The sequence below is a fragment of the Raphanus sativus genome, chromosome 2 (assembly GCF_000801105.2).
Source record: "Raphanus sativus cultivar WK10039 chromosome 2, ASM80110v3, whole genome shotgun sequence".
In the NCBI taxonomy this organism is placed as follows: Eukaryota; Viridiplantae; Streptophyta; class Magnoliopsida; order Brassicales; family Brassicaceae; genus Raphanus; species Raphanus sativus.
The window spans coordinates 15,046,619-15,058,630 of record NC_079512.1 but is presented as its reverse complement, the minus strand read 5'-3'; the positions used below and the strand labels follow the sequence as shown (position 1 = coordinate 15,058,630).

The window sequence follows — 12,012 nt, the reverse complement described above, 5'->3', positions numbered from 1 at the left end:
TAACACTTTTTGTTTCGGAAATGTACACACTTGTCTTGGGACATGTATTAACATTCATACTTTTATGGGAACACGCAAACGTTTCAACTTCTGCGTGTAACTCTTCGCTGTAATCGATTATCAGATAATCTGAAACCCTCTCGTTATATGGTGGTGTAACTCTCTGATACTGTCACATTCAAAACTTGATACATAAAACAGCCACTACCGGTCTACTTTCCTCTTTTTATTTCTCTTTCCAACTTTCACTTTATTCTGATGGCAAATTCTGCTGCGAAACCCAAGTTTAGTCTGAGACTTCTCATTGACGAGGAGAAAAACAAAGTTGTTTTGGCTGAAGCTGGGAAAGATTTTGTCGATGTACTTTGTAGTATTCTTACACTTCCTATGGGTACCATTGTTAGGTTGCTGGAGAAGCATCAAACTCCCCAGTCTCCCATTGTTGGCTGTTTCCACAAGCTTTACAAAAGTGTTTCAGACATGAGCGTTGATCATTTCGAGACAAAAGCTTGCAAGAATCTGTTGATGTATCCTCGGAGTGTCAAGGAGAGTTATCGCGGAAAGCTCAAGCTGAACATAGATGACACCGACACCGTGACTGGGGCGACTGGGTTCTTTATCTGCCCGTATTTTATGTCCAATGAGGCTTGCTGTAAGGTATACAGCAATACTAATACCTCAAGGTGTATTCATTGCGGAAGCTCGATGAACCACAAGATTCAGGGTCAAGGAGAGCAAGCTGATGGAGTATTCCCTAGTTGCAGAACGTCATTTATCATCACCAATGATCTGAAAGTGTCATTGAACTCGATGGGTCTTGTCCTGAATATCCTCAACGATCTAGGCTATGCTGGTTTTGATAAGCTACAAGAAATGGTCATTGATGTTGGTTCTGAAGAGGTACTTGAATTATCTTTAATTTTACCTTTCTTTATAAGCCTTTATCTAAATTGTTTATTATCTTAATGCAGGTGCTAACTTTGCTGGGTTGTTTATTCACTTCAGAAGCTCCTTTGACTGACACATTCCTGAGGAAACATTGTACAACAAGGAAACGTAAAGCGCTGACGCCACTGGTGCAAGAAAATGTTGTTGCAGGAGATGCAGACAACTTTATCATTATTAAAGTTTACAGTAGGAAGACTGACAAGATGGTTCTTTATGCGGAGTGCAGAGAAGACTTCATTGATCTTCTATTCACATTTCTTGCCATACGGCTTGAGTTTGCCTGGGAACTTTCTGTTGACTGTGTGAATATGGGCTGCGTTGGAAATCTTTGCAGAAGCGTGGAAGATTTGAGCTTTGAGAAGCAGAAAGAAGCCAAAGTTTCCGAATGTATGCTTCCTTCTTATTATAAGTTCAGGGCACAACTGCTTGATATTGTTATCCAGGAAGGAGATTCTGAGTATGAATGTTTGGTCCCCCGCAACGGATATTCAAGTTCACACTGCAAATTTTCTAGAAAGATTAAGAAAGATGTGCTTTCTAATGGTGAAAGGATTGTGAAGTTCACTCCAATGCATTCAAACGCTGGGGTTGGATTTGTCAAGGGAGAAACGAATTTCATAGTGTCAGATGATCTGTTTATCACACCGATGAGCTCATCATCAACAATCTCACTACTAAGCAAGTTGCAGATGAACATCAGTGATATCGATGAGCAAGTGATTAAAATTAGCAAAGCAGAGGTATGCTTTTACATCTTCTTTTCTATCCACTTTTCTTTACTTGATAATGTTATTTTTTGTTCTTCTATTGAATCTACCTTTTTTTGCAGGCCGTTAGTTTGCTGAGAGCTTCCTTGGTCACAACTTCTGCACTAACCAATGGTCTCTCCAACTTCCTCTCAATCATTAAGCCACAAGAAGCATCTCAATCAGCATCTAAGATTTCAAAATCTGAAAAGATCCTTTGAGGCATGGGCCCTTGTTACTTTGGCCATTAGAATCTGCTAGTGTTGTCTTGGCTTAGTTTTCAAGTCCATCTTTCCTTTCCACATAAGTTTTTTTTTATCAATAACAAGGAACAAAGTCTAATTAATATTTTCTTCGTTTATCACTCGAATGTTGAAAAAAGTTTTGTTTCCAATTACTAGTATAACAAAAGCAACCTTTTCAACATGTTTGTAGATGGTGAAGGGATCTTGAAGTAAACTCCATTGATCTAAATTCCAAAAACACGTCAGATAATCTGTTGTCAGTCCTATGAACTCATCCTCAATTTCTTTTTTAATAATGCAAGTTGCGAAATCAACAATCAAACAAGTGATCAACACTAGCAAATGAGATCTCTATATTATCTACTAACTTTGAGTAGAAAAATATGTATTGAATCTAGTGAAAATTCTTGGGTAAACTGTGACTTGCTTACTCTATTAAAGAATCGACTTCTAGTGATTTACCGAATAGCTTTTTGTCTTTGAATCTGTTTTCATATACATTTGATTACTGTAAGTTATATTAAGAAAACCATTTGATCATTGCCAACGTCGTCAGATGTAAAATTAATCATGTAAATCAATCACAAACAAGACGTTTATAAATCCGTTCGTCTAGTTACTGTTGGAAATGTTTGAATAAATGTCTTTGGTCAGTATTTCGGTAGTTTTTCCGGATAACTCGATTGTCAAAATGACCAATGCCCGGATCTTAGAAACAGTGGATTTCCTTAGTGTGAGCACTATGATATAATGTATTCATGTGAAAAGCCGAGTTTGTTTAATTGAAAAAATTGAGATCCAAAATGAGTTGTTTATAAAGCATAAAATGCAAAATTTTCTTAAATGTGTCACATTGAAAATATGAGGTTTTGGTAGCTTTAGGGCATCTCCAACCCTACTCCATTTTCTACTCCAAACATCATTTTGGAGTAAAATCCTCTCCAACCCCACTCTATTTCCAACTCCAAAATGGAGTAATAGCTAAGGTTACTCCATTTATGGAGTAATCTTACACATTACTCCATTTTGGAGTTGAACCTTTTTTATTTATGAAATGGTCCTTTAAATCTTTAATGGTCTTATTTCTTACTTAAATAATATTTTAAAATGATACAACAACATGAAAAATAAGTTATTTCATTATTTAATAATTTGATATAAAATGCATAACATAATTAAATAACAAAAATAATATAAAATGAAAATAACATAAAATAAGTGATTTAAATGTCTGATTTAAAAAAAAATACTCGATTTAGGAATATCAAAGATAAAGAAACTCATTTTTTCATTACGAAATGCATTAATCGATCATTTGTGGGAAAATATTCTAATGCTTATTATTGAACCAACTTATACATTATGTTTTATTGTATTTTTATGATTTTTGTACCTTTTAATAATACATGTTTAATTTAAATAAATTTTATTTTAAAGTATTTTTGCAAACATAAAATAGTTGGGGTTAATTAGTAAATTTTTATAAGTATAAGATATTATTAACAATTATTAACTATATTTGGAGTAAAAAATAGAGTAATACATTGGAGTAAAACATCACTCCATTTTGGAGTTGCACCATTTTGGAGTAAAATTTGGAGTAATACATTGGAGATGCTCTTAACCGCAAGTCTTTATCTCTTTGTATGTCAGAGACTGAAGCATCAGTCTATATAAGAAATACAATTCCAACTTCACCAAGTACATTGGGGATAAAAAAGAGAACAATACAATGGTTTCTCCAAATGAAACTGGCCACTTCGCTCAGCCGTTAATGACTGGCTCAAACGAGGAATGTAGGAGTAGTCTGAAATAAAATATAGGTCCCGGAGGTGATGAGAACATAGAGATAAATCAACTTTGGATTGTCATAGAAGGGAGGGTTCAAGATCTAGCAGAATAAGACAAGAACCATCCATTTACGGATGGTGGAAGTAAGCATAACGTCTCATTGCTTGATCAGAACACAAACTGAATATGCTTGAAATGAAGTGTCGGTTCGTATAACACAGCAGAGACAGATAAAACTGAGAAGAAGATAATGTGTGTATACCAGTATGTATACAATATAAATAAATAATAAACACTCTGTGAATAAATGATCTGTTTTTGACTTTATTTACTTCAAAAGTAAGATTATAGATTAATAAACAATGAGGAAGAAGAATAACAAAAGCTCAGAGGTAAGGAAAGATGACAAATGGCTTGGCTTCAGCGTGAAAAGAATGATATCAAATATTTTAGCGCACTTGTATCACTTGGTAACTGTGATCAGAAGCACTTTCTGTGGACAATGGACGGTCCAGATTCATCATACTCGGCTTTCGCAATCCACATCTGCAAATTTGAAACATATTTGTGTAATAATTTATCATACATTATACACATAGACACTCATAATACACCATGATGTAAGATTTGTATGAAAAATTACCTGCTGGAAAGTGCTGAGGGAAGCCAAGATAGAGCCACCAATCCAGACACTGTACTTCCTTTCAGGTGGAGCCACCACTTTGATCTTCATACTACTTGGAGCCAAGGCGGTGATCTCTTTACTCATCCTATCACCAATTCCACCGAACATTGTGGTTCCACCACTAAGCACAATGTTACCATAAAGATCCTTCCTGATATCAACATCACATTTCATGATTGAGTTGTAAGTAGTTTCATGGATTCCCGGGTTTTCCATTCCGATCATCGATGGCTGGAATAGGACTTCAGGGCACCGGAAACGCTCTGCCCCAATGGTTATCACTTGACCGTCTGGAAGCTCAAAGCTCTTCTCGACCGAAGAACTGGTGTTGGAAGTCTCGAGCTCTTGCTCGTAGTCCAAGGCAATGTAAGAGAGCTTCTCCTTCATGTCTCTAACGATTTCACGCTCAGCAGTTGTGGTGAAGGAGTAACCACGCTCTGTTAGGATTTTCATGAGGTAGTCAGTCAGATCACGACCTGCAAGGTCCAGACGCAGGATTGCGTGTGGTAGAGCATAACCCTCGTAGATTGGAACCGTGTGGCTTACACCATCTCCAGAGTCCAAAACAATACCTAGCAAAAAGAAATGCAAAAGAGGAGCAATCAATAAAAAATTATAGCTACAGACAGAAATAACAAACCAACATTACTTAAAATCAAATTGTAACAATATTTCTGTACTCAATAAACTGAACCGAACTCATGGAAAAACAGCCATCTCTTGATGCATAAAATTGTGATTTGTACTGTATGCAAAACAGCTTAGGCAGAGTAATATTCAAGAAAGAAAAAAAGGTTATGGCTTATCAGTGTACTGACCAGTGGTACGGCCGCTGGCATAGAGGGATAGAACGGCTTGAATGGCAACATACATAGCAGGAGCGTTGAACGTCTCAAACATGATCTGAGTCATCTTCTCCCTATTTGCCTTTGGATTCAGCGGGGCTTCGGTTAGCAGAACCGGGTGTTCTTCAGGAGCAACACGGAGCTCGTTGTAGAAAGTGTGATGCCATATCTTCTCCATGTCATCCCAGTTGTTGACAATACCATGCTCGATTGGATATTTGAGTGTCAAAATACCACGTTTGGACTGAGCCTCGTCTCCAACGTAAGCGTCCTTTTGTCCCATTCCAACCATCACTCCCGTGTGACGTGGACGGCCAACGATACTTGGGAATACAGCTCTTGGAGCATCGTCACCTGCAAAACCGGCCTACACGCAAGTTGAAAGTTTAATTAATTCACTTACAACTTAATGACATATGGTAAAACATTTAAATCTTGTTTTTGTTACCTTGACCATTCCGGTCCCGTTGTCGCAAACAAGGGGCTGAATATCTTCACCATCCGCCATATTTCAATATATCTAGCTGATCGCATGAGCAGAAGAGACAAAAGTATTATACATTTAAAATGTGAAAGTATTAAACAACGCCTGGAATCAAGAAAAGGGTTCAGATATTTCTAAAAATGATTAAAGCCAAATTCGCATGACCAACACTAATAAAAAATAAAATACATTGGCCAAAATCTACAGACCAGGTTATGGCTAGTTACATACTTTCTCTTTTGTTTTTTTTTGCTAAATTGCCAGTTACATATTTGCATATAGGCCTGAGCACATATTAGATATCCATATTTTTGAAGGTATTTGTGATTTGTTTCGTATGTTACAGATATCTAATTTTCCGCTTTGCTTCGGAAAAGTGTACGGATATTCAAAAAATGAATACTTACAGATATCTCATTTGTTTTTATTTATACAAATAATATTAAATTTTTGATACAAATTTATTTTGTAAAATATTTTTTTTTGCATGATATACAAGATAAAATTTTTAAAAATAGTGAATCTACACATTTCGTAATTTTTTTAAACTTAATTAACAATTATAATAATACAAAACTTATTAAAAAAATTATAATGTGAATATAACCTGTCAAATCATATGTTAGAATAAAAATATATAATTTTATATATTTAAAACTTTAAATATAATCAAAATATACATGTATTTATATATTCCAGGATCAGATCAGATATCCAATTTTAATATTTGTGAGTTGTTTCAATTTTAAAAGATATAGATTTTTATTATTTGATTTACTTCGAAAGCTTGCGGATCGAATTAAAACGAAACGGATCAAATTTAACGGGTCAAAGTCCATCCTTACATGCATATATATAAACATTTGTCTTCTTCGATTTTTGAGATGCAAAAAGAGAAATATACCCAAAACATGTTCGTCAAAGTTCGCTAACAATCAACACATTAACATTACGATTGCTGAAAAAAAAAAGAGAAAAAAAAAAGAAAATCGTCGACAGGTCATCGAATCCCAAATGATCCACGACAAGAATTTTCGAATTATCTCTCACAACAAACATATTTTCCAAACTAATAAAAAAAAAGATTTACCTGATTAATTTACGTACAGACGAAGAAGAGGACAAAGAAGCTCTCTGAGACGGGCGCCTATGAATTGGGTTTTTCAAAATGTCTAGAAAACAGAAGGAACTTTTGGCCCTTAATATCGTTTGACAAAAAACGTATCTAAGCCGTTAGTTTTGTATCTGAGCACGATATCTCAGCCTGTATTGACACGTCTCACCTATTTTTGGGTCGAGAAACGCCAGCATGACCGAAAAATACGGTTCCAGGCTCTGTTTAGCGGAATAATCGGTTACCGGTAAGCTTTGGCTTTTTATAATTTAGGCCATTCTTCACTAAATATAAACCATCGCTTTGAAATTTCTCATTCTTTTTTTTTATTTATTTTTATATTTTCAGAGAAGTTTGAATTTTAGGGCCTAACTGGTGTAACCGCAGCGGTTGCGGTTGCGGTTGCGGGAGTTTGCGGGTGCGGATGGTTGCGGTTTTAAGCGTTTTCTAGAGATTTGTACGACTGGTACAGCTGTTAGAAATTGTTGCGTTTGCGGGACTCTTATGACTGGTAAACTACTAAATGCAACATCTGTTAAATAATAATTTAACAATATTTACATTTTATGTAATTATAAAAAATATTAAAATCATAATAATATGATAAATATAAAATTTATATTTATAAAATCATATTATTCAATTTTAAAAATTTATAGAACATATTTTATATTTGAATTTTTATAATATAAATTGAAATATAATATGAATACATTTTACAATTTCTATTATTTCAATTGAAAATTTTTATTGGATATTTTTAGTATTATTTTTATTTATTCTGTTTTTTTTTAAAAAAAATTTACCCTTCCGCAACCGCCCGCAACCGCAAACGCTAGCTGGAACCAGCTTTTGATTTTAAGAGGTTCAGAGCGGTTTGAAGCGATTTGTAGCGTTTTCTGTGATTGTTTCGAAACGCCAACAACCGCTATGAACCGCAAAAGCTGCTTTTGCGGATGGTAGCGGGAAAACCAGTCAACCCCTTAATCTCTCCTATGTCCCAAAGGCAACCATTATTAATCCCCTTATTATTAATACATCTATTCTATTAATTCTTCAGCATGACCTATTGATATAGGTTTAGTCCAACATTTTTTTTTCTAGATAATCTACTAAAAATAATTGTAACCGCTTTTTAATAACCCCCCCACTTTAATCCCAAAATTCTCGGGAACAATTTCATTCTAATTCATACGTTAGTGGATATATATCGAGAATACTGAAAATAATATGAAAATAATGAAAACTTCAAAAATAATATAAAATAATATAAGTTGATTGTTTGGATTTTACTTCTTATATATCCTTTTGTTAAAAACCCATGTAAGATAAGCACTTTATAATTGTAAAACAAAAATCATTAATAAAATATGAATTTTGAGTTTACATTTATTTATTTAATTACTAAATAAAATTGTAATTATAATTTGTTATTTTTTTTTAAAAAATAGCCACTGTTTAGGAATAAAGTGCAAAATTAATGTATCAAATGGCTATGGTACAATTGTATAGTTATGCAACATTAAAATTCAATACAATTATAAAAATATCTTACTAATAATTTTTAAAAATATATTATACACAAACATGTAAAACTAAATTTTATAAATAAAAGAAAATATTACAGAAAATTGTTACATATTTACACGAAAAAAACAAAAGTTACAAAGCGGCGTTATAACCGCATTTGATGCACGGATCGAGATCTAAAATAGATAAATATGATTATAAGAAACAGATATACGGACATATGATTACAAAGAAACGAGCGTATGTTAAATAAATCAAGTTTTATAAGTATACAAGGAGCGGGTTGTATTTAAATCACAATATTTTTATAAAAAAATACAAATATAATTATAAAGAAAGACACAAATATGAAAATTAAATATCTTAAAAAATATGTAAAACAAAAAGTATTGAGGGAAGGTCAAATTTAAATAGCATTTAAAAATATACCAAGGCGGGTCATATTTTCTAACCAAAACAAAATTGAAAACCCGCGGGTTGGCGGATCAGCGGGTTGGCGGGTCAGCGGGTTGGCGGATCAGCGGAGTGAATTTGACTCGCAATCCAGCCTTAACCGTGAGTATACCATATCAATTTTAAATTGCTATTATTTAATAAAATTTATTTTATTAAAATTTATAGACAAATATGATTAAAAAAATACAAATATAATCAGAAAAAGAAAAACAAATATCAAAAATTAAATATAAAACAAAAAATATACCCGCCCTTTTAAGGGCGGGTCAAAATCTAGTAAGCAATTTAAAAGACTAATCTTAAAAGAGTAAACTATTTACAGTGTTGCTATTTTAATGATGTCTCGGCTTTTCACGCATTTTCAGCCTTTTATTAAATATATCCTTAAAAGACTAGATTAATTACGGTGAATGCCATTAGTGGTACTATGGAATATTTCTTTTAATTACATATCATAAAATACGGTTGTACATGACGTGTACTATGCAAGGTCTTTTGGAATCTGATTAATCAAATCCCCATAACATACATGGTTTCATCGAATATATCATTTTCACTTTAATATATAATACAAAATTATGTATTGATTTTCATGAAATGTTGAGAATAAGCCAATACATATATTCTAATATTTTAGAATATTCATTTAAACCCGTACAAGTCCAAGATTTTATTGATCGATCCAATTTACTAAACGTATAAAATTATAATTGTGATCCATTCTGCATAAATTGTTATCATCTAATTTATGTGTTATATTTCACAAATGTATACATTATAATGTTTTGGTTTGAACATTCTTATCTTATACATTGAGCAAGATGCTTTTTTCGTTAGTTGTTAATTAAATTCATTAACTTTTAGACAAATTAGCATCTAATTAGTCCATGATTGAATCAAATTTTAAATTCATTGGGTTAAGATTTATAAAGAAGTTAAGAACCTTCAAATTAGTATCTAATTAATCCGTGATTGAATCAAATTTTAAATTTTATGGGTCTATGAATCCATTTTGGCAAGGGTTTAAACAAATATGGGATAAGCTGATTGAGCACTAATTATTTTCTATACTTCCCTTTTATTCCACTTGCATTTATTTTAAAGGCACCGTTGTTCATACATAGCATCATTGATCTTATTGTAGAAATCATTCAGCTTTAAACGTTTTACCCATTCAGTTTCAAATGACAGAAATACAAGCCTTTAGAACGAGGTAATGCTATGTCTTAGATTTATGAATCTAATTGTATATGTAAAATTACTGAACTCTTTTTTAATTTTTTTTTATAGGATTCCAAAAAATGCATATTGATGACAAGAATCCTAAATTGATGGTTCTTATATTAGTTGTTTTTAAGGTGGTCACTTATTATTCTTTTTTCTTTAATTTTTTTAAAATAAACATGATATTTTGCTTTCATTGTTAAGCTAATTTTAATATAATCTCTGTTCGTCATTACTTTAATAAACAGATAAATGGATCAGTACTTATATGTACACAAGTCACTAATTAAGTCGATTCTAACCTGTCACAAATGTCAACTTTATCTTAGATAATTTCTCTAAGAATACAATTTTACTGATTCTAATAATATGAAAAAGCTGGACTTCAATATTTCACAAATTTATTCAGATTTTGGGCTGTTAATTTTTTTAACCCAACTAATTTATTAAAAATTATTCCTGTGTTGTGAATTCTTAAGTGAGGTGTATATTAATAATATGTATTTGAGATTGTAAAAGAAAGTAAAGTAATGAAAAAGAGAGAGGGATGGGACGTGAGAGAGAGAGAGTTGCAAACTGATTCTTATTGATTTCTCAGCACAAACACATTCCTTTTATAGTACAAAATTTAATGCTTAGTCATCTCTTCTTTACTGAAATAAAGACACGTACTTATGACAATATGATGTCAAAGTGAGACATGTGTCTTTTTGGATAATCACACTTATATTTATCTTTAACACTCTCCCTTGATTATCCAATTTGTGTTACGTAGTGCCTCGTTAAAAACCTAGTCATGGAAAAACCCAATGGGATAAAAACCATGACAAGGGAAAAAGAGTACACTGACGTAATCTCCCCTTGAAAATAATGGACATAGCTTTCTCTTCATAGGTCACGCAAATATCGCATTCCGATACCATAGACGTGTTTTCGGAATGTTGTAGTCGGAAGAGACTTGGTGAACAAGTCAACCGGATTGTCGCATGACCGTACATATTCGATGTCCACAAAACATATACTGTAATAACAAAAAGCCTAACATCTAGCCTATTTATATGGTAAGACTATATCATGATTATTAATGCTAAGATTTCAAAACGATTTTTATGGTAAGTAGTTTCTAAGTATTCACAAAAGCAATATACATGGCTATAATAATAGATTTTCTGAAAATTAATAAATGATAAAAACGAAATCCCTAATTTCATGAAAACTATATAATATAAGTTTGTGTTCAAAAAATAGGTATTTGATTTAAAACGAAACCCATAATTTCAAATTTGGCATTCGATATTTAAATATTTATTAATTTAAATACTTTTAATTTATTACATAATCTAACTTAGAGATATGACATATAAAAAATATAATAAGATTTAAGTTAATAAGTATTTAAATATCTAATGCTAAAGTAGCAATTAACTTTAAATTTTAAAAATTATAAAAATTAAATCAAATTGGATGATATATCGGTAATTCATGGGTTCAACGGGTTTGCTTTGGGGTTTAGCGTTTTTGCTGGTTTATCGGGTTTTAAAATAATGATATTTCTTAAAATCCTAACTGTATTACATATTGGATCACCGGTTCAATCGCAGATTCATGTTGGGTTTAAAAATGTTGATTTAAATACAAAAATATTTAAAATAGACAAAAATCTTACAAATTAATATCATTTGTAATAATGTAGTTGATAAAAAATTTCATCATAAAATATCCCGCGGTTTCAAACTGCGGGTCAAAATCTAGTCAATACTATTAAAAGAGAAACAGTCTTGAAAATTCGACTTATACAAAGTTGTTGGACCTATTCATTAGACTTAAAAAAAATTTGGTCCTTCCTTATATAATTTAAATATACACGCTAGCTAAACATTTTAAATTGTTTGGCCATATAATAAATTAACGTAACTATACAATACCAAATACGTCTATATTTTC

General features: G+C 32.1%; 2 protein-coding genes across 3 annotated transcripts; one reads left to right on the top strand and one right to left on the bottom strand.

Moving 5' to 3' along the window:
• Positions 1-258: 258 nt before the first annotated feature.
• Positions 259-1,506, top strand: LOC108841144 (uncharacterized). Its single transcript, XM_057004136.1, has 3 exons — positions 259-900; positions 972-1,440; positions 1,499-1,506. Exons 1-3 carry the CDS (start codon positions 259-261, stop codon positions 1,504-1,506), a joined length of 1,119 nt encoding a protein of 372 aa, XP_056860116.1.
• A 2,472-nt stretch (positions 1,507-3,978) lies between these two features.
• On the bottom strand, positions 3,979-7,068 carry LOC108828522 (actin-12-like). 2 transcript variants are annotated; one of them, XM_018602261.2, is made up of 5 exons: positions 6,835-7,068; positions 5,709-5,780; positions 5,234-5,627; positions 4,374-4,987; positions 3,979-4,276 (listed from the first exon to the last, which is right to left on the bottom strand). In XM_018602261.2, the coding sequence occupies exons 2-5, from the start codon at positions 5,766-5,768 to the stop codon at positions 4,211-4,213; spliced, it is 1,134 nt and encodes a 377-aa protein (XP_018457763.1). In that variant the 5' UTR covers positions 5,769-5,780; positions 6,835-7,068; the 3' UTR covers positions 3,979-4,210. The 2 variants fall into 2 exon arrangements, with proteins under 2 accessions (XP_018457763.1, XP_018457747.1); XM_018602245.2 differs by having other exon boundaries at positions 5,709-5,784; positions 6,835-7,065.
• Between the last annotated feature and the right edge of the window lie 4,944 nt (positions 7,069-12,012).